Below are 15,618 nucleotides of genomic sequence, written 5' to 3'. Positions count from 1 at the left end.
AGATACAGTAGACTCCCGATTATCCGCCGGCGGGTTATCCGCGGAGCGGATTATCCGCGCCTGCCGCACTAAGTTTTCTTTTTTGCTTCCGAGCAAAGGGAAAATGCTTCCAAAGCAAGAAGCAAACACAAATGACTGATTTCTTCAAAAAGGTGTAGTTTTACAGTTATGCTTTTGTAATTACATAATACATTACAGTATTAAAACAGTACATATGTATTCATTTTTCTGTGTATCCTTGACGCCTCTCGTAAGTACAAAGCACTTTTCTGTTTTCATTAAGAAAATGCATTTTAGGTTAGTTTTGAGTGATATACTAAAATATTAAACGTTAGTTAAACATTTCCTGCTGTTTATTTTACGTTTTATTGTACATAAGACGATTTTTCAAAGTTGGAATGACTGTTTTCTTTTTTGCTATACCCGTTTTTAGCTTTTTTCGGATTATCCGCGGTGGCCGCGCCACCCAATTCCGCGGATAATCGGGAGTGTACTGTAGACGATTTTTTTTTAAGTTATCGTAAGAAAATTAAAGATTTTTTTTTTTACTTTCAATGATAACAGAAACAAAGGTAAAAAGTATTATTACAGTTTTTTAAGTATTATTATTAAAGTATTATTACAGAAAAAGTATTATTATTTTAAAAGTATTATTACAGAAAAGTATTATACAGTTTCTTTTCTTTTCAATTTTCAGGCTGTTGTTTAAGCATTAATAGGAATCATGTGTCAGAGGAAGAATTTGAATTTTGAGAGGAATTGCATAGATCATCTGCTTTTATACAATATTTTGTGGGATATAATATATTTTACTTATGCATGATTGTACACTCTCTTTGTTTATTAAGTTTTTTTTCTTTTAAATTCTTATTATCACTACAGAAGTTTCCAACTATATGATACTCTTACGGATTTTCCTCACCGCAGGGTTCTTTTGATAGTGGGTATATGGTGTGAGAACACAATCAACAGGCCTCAATAGAACACAACGACGTTTATTTACACGAAGAGCACGAGCATACAAAGACGATGAATATTTACAGCCGAGACGAACCCAGAAAAGCATACAGCAGCACACAAGTAGTAATCATCCACAGCACACGAAGCGGCCAGACAGAATCTAGCAGGAAAGGGGATCCTCGGAGCTTCGCTCTACGGTCTCTTCAAAACGGCTGAACTTCTCACTGTCTCCTTGCTTTAGCTGCTGACTCACTACTTCTCACAACTAGCTACTTCACAAAAGATACGAAGCTGCTTCCACAGTAGACAACAGAATTCGATGCTTAAAGTTCAGCTGAGCACTCGTTCCACGCAACGTTGGCACTCCGCTATCCTCTCGAAGACTCATTACTTGTCGGCGACTCCGACTACAATTCACGACGACGACACCACAGCTCGAGATTGCCGGCCTTTTATAGTTCTCGGGAGGCGGGGATAGAAGCTTCTACACCAATCAGGCGTATTTCGGTTCCTAATGGACGGATCAACAAAATTCTCCAAGTTTCGAGCATTATCCATTTTGTCGCCAAACTCTGGCTCAGCATCCGACAGTATCTAATACAGATGACTGTAAAACGGTCTTTCTTATGATGACACTATTCGTGCTGGGAAGCAAAATTACAGGTTTGTAACATTGCTCCCCTCTTCAAGGACTGACGTCCCAGTTCACCCCAATAGCTGGCATAGGCTTCCGATCGATGTAAACAATCTTCAATTCGGCTTGGGCGACTTCCACACATTCGATAACGACGTCATTTACTAAGTTGGCGACAGCTAAATATCCGCCCTAACCTTCTCAATGCTTTTGACTTAGATTTCTTCGTCGCTTCGGATTGTACGTCCAAAATTGATTTCTCTTCTTAAAATGCAATGTGTCCCATGGAGCCAAACGCTGTATAGTAGCAGAGTTCTCTGGAACAAATTCTAGTCAGGCTGCTCGGTTGGTCACTTTGAACTTTCTCCGTCGAACCAACCGAATATCTAGATGATCTGACAATGCCTTACGGAGTCCACTTGAAAGCCAGGGATTCACCTTCGTCTCCAAAGCTTTCACGGGAGTATTTTGAACTATTTCCAGCTCATTCTCGACACTCGAGAATTGTCCGTAGCTCTCCATACAGGATCTTTTGAAGAGGACATCTGCTTTTACAGGAAGGGTCCTCGGCGACGACGTAACTGATACGGATACATAGGAGTTTCCTCAGTTCTTATTTGCAGCATACTCCTATGCAAATCCACAACCAACCTGAATTCTTGAGAGAAATCGAGGCCGCGACTACAGGGTTCAGCTATTCCAGCTACGTGGTCTTCACCCGTAGCACTCTGTAAGGAGCAACTAAGAGGCTTGCAAAGAGGTTGTTCAGTCAACCTCTGATATAAATCCATTCCAAACAGGGTTGCATCAACTCCTGCATCCAGAAGCACCGAGCACGGGTCGACACTAACAGACCCGTCAAGAGAGTTCATCTTCTCCATCCCCAAGCGCCTTGTACTGACTAGCGCCCCCTAGGTACGAACTCTAAAAAAGACCAGAACGAGAGACGCCATGATGAATGGAGGAGTGATGTGAAAATGGTGTTGTGTGGTAAACGGTGTCTGTGGCGTGTTTCGAGGAATATGGCCACCCGTTAACAAATTTAAATGCTGAAACCACTTTATATATGTGTATGTGATGTGTGCAATTAATTACCTATTAAAAAATATTGCACTAAAAGGTTGTTGACTATTATTGCTCTTAAGAGTCGTCACAGCCTGCACTTTCGATTTCACTTCAAGGGACTCTTTCAGCTCTGCAATTATTTGACGATCTCCCAGTTCATGCCTCTCCTTATTGAACTTCGGTTCATCCACTGGATTGCCAAGTTCCTTTTCGGTGACACGGTCTCCATTCGATTCTCGGCTTTTTCTTCTCTCACCGTTTCCTTCCATTTCTTCTGTGCTATCTTGGTCGTCTTCGAATTTATTAACTTGATCTTCTAAAGCTTCTTTCATGGACGAAGGGTCCTTAATTCACTCTGCCCGTCTTTCATTTCTTTTGTAAAGGCTTTCATTCCTTCCAAAAGTTTCTTTTGTCCGGCTTTCATTTTTTGCATAAACTTCTCTTGTTTGGCTTTAATTTCTTCTTCCATTGCTCTAGTATCTAGTCAGCACCGCATACTGTTAACCACTACCCCACTCCTGTCACCAAATTGTTACGGATTTTCCTCACCGCCGGGTTCTTTTGATAGGCTTTGTGCATGGTTTTGTGTATGGTGTGAGAAAATCAGCAGGCCTCAGTAGAACACAATGACGTTTATTTACACGAAGAGCATGAGTACACAAAGACGACAAATATTTACAGCCGATACGAACCCAGGGCAGCACACAGCAATACACTACAGCAGACAGTAGCCCACAAGTAGTAATCGTCCACAGCATACGAAGCGACCAGACAGAAAACAGCAGGAAAGGGGATCCTCGGAGCTTCGCTCTACGGTCTCTTCAAAACGGCTGAACTTCTCACTGTCTCCTTGCTTTAGCTGCTGACTCACTACTTCTCACAACTAGCTACTTCACAAAAGATACGAAGCTGCTTCCACAGTAGACAACAGAATTCGATGCTTAAAGTTCAGCTGAGCACTCGTTCCACGCAACGTTGGCACTCCGCTATCCTCTCGAAGACTCATTACTTGTCGGCGACTCCGACTACAATTCACGACGACGACACCACAGCTCGAGATTGCCGGCCTTTTATAGTTCTCGGGAGGCGGGGATAGAAGCTTCTACACCAATCAGGCGTATTTCGGTTCCTAATGGACGGATCAACAAAATTCTCCAAGTTTCGAGCATTATCCATTTTGTCGCCAAACTCTGGCTCAGCATCCGACAGTATCTAATACAGATGACTGTAAAACGGTCTTTCTTATGATGACACTATTCGTGCTGGGAAGCAAAATTACAGGTTTGTAACATTGCTCCCCTCTTCAAGGACTGACGTCCCAGTTCACCCCAATAGCTGGCATAGGCTTCCGATCGATGTAAACAATCTTCAATTCGGCTTGGGCGACTTCCACACATTCGATAACGACGTCATTTACTAAGTTGGCGACAGCTAAATATCCGCCCTAACCTTCTCAATGCTTTTGACTTAGATTTCTTCGTCGCTTCGGATTGTACGTCCAAAATTGATTTCTCTTCTTAAAATGCAATGTGTCCCATGGAGCCAAACGCTGTATAGTAGCAGAGTTCTCTGGAACAAATTCTAGTCAGGCTGCTCGGTTGGTCACTTTGAACTTTCTCCGTCGAACCAACCGAATATCTAGATGATCTGACAATGCCTTACGGAGTCCACTTGAAAGCCAGGGATTCACCTTCGTCTCCAAAGCTTTCACGGGAGTATTTTGAACTATTTCCAGCTCATTCTCGACACTCGAGAATTGTCCGTAGCTCTCCATACAGGATCTTTTGAAGAGGACATCTGCTTTTACAGGAAGGGTCCTCGGCGACGACGTAACTGATACGGATACATAGGAGTTTCCTCAGTTCTTATTTGCAGCATACTCCTATGCAAATCCACAACCAACCTGAATTCTTGAGAGAAATCGAGGCCGCGACTACAGGGTTCAGCTATTCCAGCTACGTGGTCTTCACCCGTAGCACTCTGTAAGGAGCAACTAAGAGGCTTGCAAAGAGGTTGTTCAGTCAACCTCTGATATAAATCCATTCCAAACAGGGTTGCATCAACTCCTGCATCCAGAAGCACCGAGCACGGGTCGACACTAACAGACCCGTCAAGAGAGTTCATCTTCTCCATCCCCAAGCGCCTTGTACTGACTAGCGCCCCCTAGGTACGAACTCTAAAAAAGACCAGAACGAGAGACGCCATGATGAATGGAGGAGTGATGTGAAAATGGTGTTGTGTGGTAAACGGTGTCTGTGGCGTGTTTCGAGGAATATGGCCACCCGTTAACAAATTTAAATGCTGAAACCACTTTATATATGTGTATGTGATGTGTGCAATTAATTACCTATTAAAAAATATTGCACTAAAAGGTTGTTGACTATTATTGCTCTTAAGAGTCGTCACAGCCTGCACTTTCGATTTCACTTCAAGGGACTCTTTCAGCTCTGCAATTATTTGACGATCTCCCAGTTCATGCCTCTCCTTATTGAACTTCGGTTCATCCACTGGATTGCCAAGTTCCTTTTCGGTGACACGGTCTCCATTCGATTCTCGGCTTTTTCTTCTCTCACCGTTTCCTTCCATTTCTTCTGTGCTATCTTGGTCGTCTTCGAATTTATTAACTTGATCTTCTAAAGCTTCTTTCATGGACGAAGGGTCCTTAATTCACTCTGCCCGTCTTTCATTTCTTTTGTAAAGGCTTTCATTCCTTCCAAAAGTTTCTTTTGTCCGGCTTTCATTTTTTGCATAAACTTCTCTTGTTTGGCTTTAATTTCTTCTTCCATTGCTCTAGTATCTAGTCAGCACCGCATACTGTTAACCACTACCCCACTCCTGTCACCAAATTGTTACGGATTTTCCTCACCGCCGGGTTCTTTTGATAGGCTTTGTGCATGGTTTTGTGTATGGTGTGAGAAAATCAGCAGGCCTCAGTAGAACACAATGACGTTTATTTACACGAAGAGCATGAGTACACAAAGACGACAAATATTTACAGCCGATACGAACCCAGGGCAGCACACAGCAATACACTACAGCAGACAGTAGCCCACAAGTAGTAATCGTCCACAGCATACGAAGCGACCAGACAGAAAACAGCAGGAAAGGGAATCCTCGGAGCTTCGCTCTACGGTCTCTCCAAAACGGCTGAACTTCTCACTGTGCCCTTGCTATACCTACCGACTCACTACTTCTCACAGCTGGCTACTATACAAAAGATACGACGCTGCTTCCACAGTAGACAATAGAATTCGATGCTCAAAGCTCAGCTGAGCACTCGCTCCACGCAACGTTGGCACTCCGCTATCCTCTCAAAGACTCGTTACTTGTCGGCGACTCCGACTACAATTCACGACGACGACACCACAGCTTGAGAGTGCTGGCCTTTTATAGTTCTCTGGAGGCGAGGCTAAAAGCTTCTACACCAATCAGGCGCATTTCGTTTCCTAATGGACGGATCGTCAAAATTCTCGAAGTTTCGAGCATTATCCATTTTGTCGCCAAACTCTGGGATCACTGGCTCGACATCCGACAGCATCCAACACAGATGACTGTAAAACGGTCTTTCTTATGATCACACTATTCATCCTGGGAAGCAAAATTACTTCTTTGTAACAATACTTATCCAACTGCTATTTCATAAGCTAAATGATTTTTTTTTCTTTTGTGAATACAATGGCAAAGAAAGTTATTTCAGTTGCAATAAAAATGTACAAAACTACTTTGATTTTTAAAATACTAGTTTCAGGCAAAGTCTTTCATCAAAACAGTGGACAAAATATGTTTTGTGATTGTTATCATTTTTCATTCTCTGTCCCGTTTTTCTGTAATGAATGAAATCTGTCTTCACTTGTTTGCCATCTACTTTCACTTATTGAACAAACTAATAAATGTAAGTTAAACTATGATGTCGGTCAGTCAGCTTCAAATCACTTACTTGTGTCATCAGCCTTAAAATTTTTACTGAAGGTGAATTGGATCGATACCAAATTATTTTTAGAAATTAGCCTTTTTGCACATTTTTGTAATGGAGACAGTGGAAGATTTTTAAAAAGATATTCTCCAAATTATTAAATTGCTTATTGGACAAATGAATTTGTAGATCATTAGATTCAGGGATTATGATTAACTTTATTATTGATTTTAAATTGCAAATAAATTTTTCAACTTAACCTAAACAGTATTAAAATTCATTATTCCATTGTTATTACCATTACTTTAAAACAATAAAAATTACCCTTCCATTCCATTTTTCTACATTTTATTCTTTATCCTGATAGAAATTGCCTTTTTTTTAATAATTTAGTCAAAGCCTTACTTTTAAAAGATATAAGCATTTATATAAACTTTGTAGGTTTTAAGTATTTTCATTGCCTTCCATATCTTTTAATATACCACAAAAATATTCACCATTCACTTGGTATTTATTCACTCATCATTTGAATTCGTTAAAACAATATCAGTATAGCATTTTTTAAGTTGAAGCAAATGTCTTTCATTTTGTTAATGGCTTGGTTAACTAATATAAATTAGTATATTACAATAATGTATGCTTGTGAAGCAAATCACTTTTATTTCATGAATATGTATTGTAAAATGAAAATGAGAAGATATTACGCTTCCATAAACTGAGGTAAAGAAAAATTAATTAAATAATTAATAAATTAAATAAAATGGCAAAAATTAAAATAATAATTTCGTTAAGCAAAGGAACTATGATATTATTTATATGTAAATAAAGTTTGCAAAGTGCTGAATTGTCATAAGAGAAATTCAATTCACAATCTGATACAGCTTTCTCTGTTAAAAAATGCTATTTTTATTAATTTAAAAATATTTCATTTTTTAAAATTATTTCATTCATACTTCTTTTTCCTCCCCATAGTGTCTTCTTAGTTATTTAGCTATAACGTTCAAATTTAAGAAGAAAATGAATAATTAAAGCCATTCATGGTGAATGGAGTGAAACATTTTATCACATCAGATAGATAATGAATAGAAGTTTCAACATTTTTTTTCTGAGAGTATAAATGTGCTCATTATGATTTTAAAATGCTTGTACATTAAAATCTTTCAGGGGAGAGGAGGGGGAGGGTTCAGCTATCAAATCAATTTAATATCATTCACTAAAATAAAGAATAAATTATTAAATATATTAATATTCAAAAAGAACATTACATCAAAAATATTTAACAAACATTTTTTATTATTTCATAATCATCAGAAATAGGTTCAATATTATCATTCCATATTTTTACAGGTACCTCATTTAAAGCATTAATATGAAAACAATGAAGGGATAAATTATTGAATATATCTAAAAATTTAAAATTATTGACAATTTTAACTTCTCTTACAAATTTTGATGCATAATTTACATAAATGGCTTCCTCTTTTAAATTTTTCTCTGTCCTATGAAGGAGATAACCTTGAAAACTATTTCCAATTATAATTAATTTTGAAAGGCTATCTTTACTCCAATTAGCCCATAAAAGATTGTTATACAAATATAAATCGCAATGAGGCATGAAAAAAATAGTTCTGTTGAGTACAGTTCGCTTTCCTTCTTCATTTTCCTTTAAAACAGTTAGACCAAAAATTTTCAAAACCCTTTTTTCCTCATTGGAAAATACTGGATCAAAAACATAAATGATTCTTGGCGATAAAATATCTTTTAAGTTGATTAAAAATGCAAGCTGATATCTTGCTGTTAAACATGATGCAAAATGTCCAAGTCCATAGCAAACAATATCAAGCATTTTATTATCATTCATTGATAATGCTTCAACATCATGGATGAAATTGTCATGACAGTCAGATTCTACATTACGATAGAAATTGTTCAGTGTACACAATATATTTTCTTTAAAATTCATAAAAAAATTTGAATTTCTAACATCTTCAACAATAGACTCAAACTTCTTCTTATCAAACACTACATTCGTAGTTTCTAATTGTTGATACCGAGCTGACAATTCTGATGGAGTTACACATTTGATGTATTTCCTGCCTTTGTATTTAACAGTTATGAATCCATCTTCATCAGGGGATTTATTTGAATTCATTACAGCATATATTTATGGCCGGAGTATAAGTTAAAAAAAATCCAACCTACAAAAGAAAAAAGTAAGCTTTAAAAATAAAAAAATACTGGCACTTTTCTATTAATTTAATTTAATAATAGTGAAATACTTTAGAGTAAAAAAAAGATACAAAGACTTACAATTTCTTATCAAATTCACGACATTTAACTCCTAAATACTTTATTAGACAAAAAGTGACATTTCATAGTAACATACTTAGTGATTACTACTACCAACTTGTTAATGAAAAGTATCAGAAATTATACTTTGTAAAAAGGTTAAAATGTTTTTTTTGTGCATAGAAAAATTATATACATTACTTTAACCTTATACAAGTTTTAATGCTTGATCTTTTATTAAAAATATTATAATATGTCTATTATAAAAAGAGGCAATCTCTTTTAAAATACTATCTTATTATTTTTAGAGTCTTAATCCTTAACTTTTGTAATTAAATACCCTAAACAAATTTAGCTTCGTAGATATTATTTTATTTCCATAACTTTACATTTCCCAGATACTTCACAAATTATTATCATTGCAAATATAGTAGGAAATCCATTCACCACATGAAATCTCTCTTACATTAAACAATTACAATCACCATCATCATATTTGGCTAGATAGCCCAGGGTGGGCCAGTGTCTACCACTGCATTCTATTTTTGATACTTATGTGCCAGTTTCTTTCCTGGATAACCAGGAAATCTGTGTCCACTGACTGCATCCTCAATTGTAATAATATAAAGTTTAAAACAAAAATTATAAAAAGAGAAAAATACAAAGTACATATTATAAATACAATATAACAACATACTACAAAAGAAAAAAAAAAGTGAAAAACACACACACACACACACAGACAACAAAAATATCATCACATCCAAAGTAACAGCTGAAGATAAAATTGCTAACCACCAATGCTTCAAGATCTATGAATTACTTAAAGGGAGAGCAAATTGTAGCTCATTTCAAAGAGAAACATAAAATATTCCCAAATGACTAAGATATTATGTTAGTACAAAAAATCAAATATTGCCTCATTTATGAAGCTAATTAAAAAAAAAATTTCATTGAAAAAATACATTCTATTCATACGTTACTTAAATAATATGTACTAACAATGATTATTTCGTAATAATGAAATATTATCTGAATGCAAAAGCATTAATCAATAACCTCTGGGAAACTTTTCTAGGAATAGGATTTCATTGATTGAATATAAACATAAACTTTATATCAAGATTTATTTCAACTCTGAGCATGGTAGGAGAAGAGAACTGCTGCAAAAAAGAAAGAAAGAAAGAAGAAGGAAAAAAAGAAAAAAAAAAAAAAACAATGAACATGTTGCAGTCAGCATTCAAATTAAAACAATCCGGCCATCTGGGGGCTGCAGCGGATGTTATGCAGTGGAGCCCTGCTATCTGATCAAGAACTAAAATATTGTTCTGAATGGTAATAGCAGGATGGAATGAAGAGAGAACGAAATTTAACTGAAAAAATCTAAGGGTTTTGAAATATACGAAGTTTACAGATATATTACAATTTAATGCAAGTGTGCAACATATTATAAGCATAAAGTATGGTCATTTACCACATCTACTAGGTTAAATCGCATATATGACTTTGATCATTCACATTATAAAATGTTTAATATTGTTAGATTTAATCATGTTTATAGCAAGGAAGTATCCTTTTTAAATGTCAAGTTTTGGTTTCAAAAAAGAAAATTAGCAAAAAAGGAAAAAGAAGAAAAACTAAATTTAAAAAAGTTATGAGTAGATCTGTTTTCTTGTCTACAAAGTAATTCTGGAAATGAAATCATTTCAACATTTCGCACAAACTACACAATCTTGCAATAAAAGTGTAGAAATTGTGAAAATCTTTGAAGAATCATATGTTTATACAAACATGATTGAATGAGAAAATAACGATGAAAATGATAATAACAAATGTGATCAAGTGCACTATAAAAGATTCAGGTTTATGACCAAAAATTATAACCAATTAGTTTAAAATGTTTTGTGTTCAAAACAGACCTGTGGAACACAAAAGAGTTTTTGCTAAGAATGCTGAAGGAAGATCATTTTCCACTAATTACTGCTTTTTAAAAATAGTACCAAATGGTGAAATGCAACTTTGCAGCTGGTTGATTTTTTTTTCTTTTCTGTACATTATTTTCCAAGGGAAATGAAAAATCTATATGATTTATAGGTATCTATGATAAATGGAGAAAGTTATCAACTGTAACTCACAATCATCAAAATAGAATTGTGCATGATGTAGCACATACAGCAAAAGAACAAATTACTCCTGCATTAAGAAACAAAGTCCTTTTCAAAATTAAAGACTACTGCTGATATTTCCCATAAAAAACAAACTTTAGTCTTTATTAGGTATGTAAAATTTGAAGAGAAAAGATTAAGTATAAATGAGTCATTTATAGGTTTATTGGATTAACTGATCCGATCGGAGAACTAGTAAAAGCTCTACTGGAAATATTAAGTCAGCTTGATTTAAATATTATGAATTGTAGTAGACAGGCATATAACAACAGTAGCAACATGTAAGGGAAATATAAAGGTGTACAATGTAGAATAATTGCTCTAAACCCTCATTCAATTTATGTGCCTTATCTATGACACTTTTTAAATTAATTTGTGACGCCACCTTCAGCAGTATATATTGTAATTTTTTTGTGATATTTATATATATATTGATTATTTTCTGCATATACAAAAATATTAGAAATTCTACAAAAGCATTTAAACTTTACTCTTAAACCATTATATGACACTCATTGGGTAGCCAAAATAGATACAGTTAAAGCAATGTATACATAATTTGATCAAACTTCTAATGCCATAGAAGAATTTATTGATGCAAATAACAATAATACAGCAGTATCCGAAGCAAAAAGTCTATTGGATTCAATACAAAAAATGACATTTATTTTATGTTTAAAAGTATGCTTTACAATATTATTCAAAATTAACACTCTCAATAAGCTATTTCAAGTAAGAATAGTTGTTCTTGATTAGCTTTTCATTTAGTCAAGAAAAATAAAACTGAAATCCAAAATTTAAGAGCAATATTTAACTTATTTTTAGATGAATCAAAAGCAATAGCACATAATTTGAATCTTTCAGGATATCTTCCCGAAAAAAGAATTAAAAAAAAAATGAAACAGCATAAGATTAAATTATAGAAATCCAGTTGTTATTTTTTAACTCTGTAATTGATACTGTTATGTACAAATAGAAGATAGATTTTAAAGTATTTGAAATCAATCACTGATATAAAAGCTTCAGAAAAACCTGAATTAGTAAAATGTTCTAAAAACTCTGTAATGTTTTATAATAACAATGGAAATGGAAACCTATTCCAAATAATTATTTTGCTATGGGATGTAATTTTGAATGTAAGGGATGTGAATAATGCTTAACACATATTGCAATATATACTAATTAATAATTATAATGATTTACTTCTAAATGTATAAACTGTGTTAAAATTTTTCTTTACATTGCCATAAAAATATAAATGCTAATAATAAACATAACATAAAAAACATAAATAAAAATTACCATAAAAATAATAAATGCTGAGAACTCTTTCAGCAAATTAAAATTAATAAAGAATTGTTTTCAGTCTATCATGTGTGCATAACGCTTAAAAGCACTTGCTATACTAAGCTTCGAAAAAGGAATGGCAAAAATTTGTAATTTTCCAGAAGTAATTAATAACAAAAACAAAATTATGCATTAAATAAACATAAATAACCTTATAAATAAACATAGTAATATGTGTTCATATTTGTATTTTTTACTTTGCGAAAAATTTAGGACCCCAAATAGTGTTTCGTACCAGGGCCTCTTCATAGAAAAGGCTGGCTCTGATGACAATGCTCATATCCGCATGACAAATTTAAACAAGATGCCCTCAGTTCTCCTTTTCCCTTCCCCGAGTCTTTCAATTTATGATTAAGTAATGTAATATACATATGGTGATCAGACAAAACCTGCAAAACTTTAGTGATAATGTGCCAATAATTAGCATCCTTACAATTTTTCACTGGTGTAATAGAAAATATCATCAACATTCAAATTTGGCAGATTGGACAGGATAATATTATAATAGGGTAAATATTTATAATTAATAGCACAATCTACAGTTTCATCTGTTATTTTACAAAAAGAAAAAAAAAAACATATTTAATTAGAGACAAATTCAATAATTTCATGGTAATAAATTCTGCAATGAATGAAATGTATCCACAGCTTATAGAATAAAAAGAAAATAAGGCCAGCAAAAATAAAATAAATTAATTGTGATATTGACCATACAGATGAAAGATAATTAAAATTTTATATTGATCGATGGATACTACAAACTTTTCGAATTCTCTATTAAAAAACAATTAATTATATAATAGACATTTATTGTAATAAACAGTAAAATGATGTAATACAACAAGAAGCCAGGATTGTTTCTTATGCAGTGTGGAAAAATATATACAGTGGCTCAAAAAATTGAGAGTACACCTTACGTTTACTTGATAAATGCGACTTTCAATATAAATAACACATTAACGGGAAGTGCAAACTTGTTTTTATTTTTACACATAACAAATGGTTTAATTTAGAGTAGAAATAAAGAAAAATCAACAAAAAATTTCTAAATTGAAAATTTTCAGAAGCATTTTAAATAAACATACGCAGAATTTTGCCTCAAAAAATTGAGAATACACCAATGAAATTTTTGCAATATCACGCATAGAAACAAAGTGTCACTATTAAATTGCATGTCTTTTGGCTCTTATAATGGTCTCTAAACGTCATGGTACCGATTCGACCCATTTTTGGGGGTATCTGAAGATATTTTACTTCATTCTTCTTGCACCACTTGTTTCAAATGGGTTTTGTTTCTAATTTTGTATTTTTGAACCACTTTTTCGAGTATCTCCCACGAATATTCAATGTCATTGATGTCAGGGTACTATAGTGGTGTGTGTAACTGTTGTTTACAATGAAAAAGACATCATATTTTGACGTTATGTGCATTCTGTTTGGGGTCAATGTCCTGCTGGAAAATGGAATTTGCATCTAAACCCAAATTTTTAACACTTTCCTTTAGATTGCTGCTACCATATGGTTCATCCAACTTGCTGCAGAAACTTTTCAAATCATAGGCAGAAGTGTAAGTGCTGAAACTGTGCTAAATGCCATTAAACAAGCTGGATATAAAAGTAGCATTGTTAGAGAGAAACCGTTCACCAGCTTGCAAATTCAGAAAAAGCATTTGAAGTTTGCAAAAACTCATCAATTGAAGACCAATAACCTTTGGAAGAAATCTATATTTAGTAATGAAACAAGCCTCAACATTTTTGGCAGTGACAACCATCTTACTGTATGGAGAAAGCCTAATATTGCTTTGTATCCAAAAAATTTACGTCCTACAGTTAAACATGATGGTGGCTCCGTGATGAGTTGAGGTTACATGGCTTCATCCGAGGTAGGAAATTTAATTTTTATAGATGACATTATAAATGATACGGTTTACTTGGATATACTTCGCAGCAATCTAAAGGAAAGTGCTAAAAATTTGGGTTTAGATGGAAATTTCATTTTCCAGTAAGACAACGACCCCAAACAGAATACATGTAACTTCAAAATATGGTGTCTTTTTCATTGTAAATAGCAGTTACACACACCACCACAGTACCCCGCCATCAGTGCTATCGAATATTCGTGGGCCATACCCGAAAAAGGGGTTCAAAAACACAAAATTATGAACAAAACCCATTTAAAACCAGTGGTGCAAGAAGAATGGTGTAAAATATCTTCAAATACCACCAAAAATTGGTCAAATCGGTACCATGACGTTTAGAGGTCATTATAAGAGCCAAAAGACATGCAATTTAATAGTGACTCTTTATTTCTATGCGTGATATTGCAAAAATTTCATTGGTGTATTCTCAATTTTTTGAGGCAAAATTCTGCATATGTTTATTTAAAATGCTTCTGAAAACTTTCAATTTAGAAATTTTTCGTTCATTTTTCTTTATTTTTACTCTAAATTAAACCATTTGTTATGTGTAAAAATAAAATCATGTTTGCACTTCCCTGTAATATGTTATTTATATTGAAAGTCGGATTTATGAAGTAAAAGTAAGGTGTACTCTCAATTTTTTGAGCGACTACAGAGGCTCAAACAATTAAGAATACACCTTCCTTTTACTTGATAAATCTGTCTTTCAATATAAATTCTCCATTTTTTGAGGCAAAAATCTGCGTATGTTTATTTAATTGTTTATTTCTAATTGTATGTTTATTCAATTTACGAATTTTTCGTTAATTGTTCTTTATTTTTACTTTAAATTAAACCATTTGTTATGTGTAAAAATAAAAACATGTTTGAACTTCTCGGTAATATGTTACTTGTATAGAGATTCTGATTTATTAAGTAAAAGCAAGATGTACTCTCAATTGTTTGAGCCACTGTATGTCATTAATTATAAAAATAATGATATTTATAACATGACAAGAACTTGCAATTTTATTAATTCGCATCACCATTAACAACAATTTTATTTATATTTAACATTTGAAACAGTTATATTTTTAATAACACTAACCTTTAAAAAAATCTAAGCACTTGAAAGAAGTAAGAGATTGGGATTAATAGCATCAATGGCTGTTATCCCCTGTAGTTTCAGTTAGTTAATAGATAGAAAGCAGTTCCGATTACGCGACTTAGTCCACATTCGAGATTCTAAAGTTCCGGAGAATAATCTAAGCAAACTCATAACAAGTAAGTGAATTCACATCATCTCATTCATTGTTTGGCTGAATTCTTTCCCACGTCATGTACTAAC

The 15,618-nt window shown here is 33.9% G+C and overlaps 1 protein-coding gene across 1 annotated transcript; it reads right to left on the bottom strand.

The window, feature by feature from the left end:
• Window positions 1–7,721: 7,721 nt before the first annotated feature.
• LOC129963474 (SRR1-like protein) lies at window positions 7,722–15,618 on the bottom strand. Its single transcript, XM_056077881.1, has 2 exons — window positions 15,379–15,618; window positions 7,722–8,770 (listed from the first exon to the last, which is right to left on the bottom strand). The coding sequence occupies exon 2, from the start codon at window positions 8,722–8,724 to the stop codon at window positions 7,849–7,851; it is 876 nt and encodes a 291-aa protein (XP_055933856.1). The 5' UTR covers window positions 8,725–8,770; window positions 15,379–15,618; the 3' UTR covers window positions 7,722–7,848.

This window comes from Argiope bruennichi, chromosome 3 (assembly GCF_947563725.1).
Source record: "Argiope bruennichi chromosome 3, qqArgBrue1.1, whole genome shotgun sequence".
NCBI lineage: Eukaryota > Metazoa > Arthropoda > Arachnida > Araneae > Araneidae > Argiope > Argiope bruennichi.
This window is presented reverse-complemented; position numbering and strand designations above follow the sequence as displayed.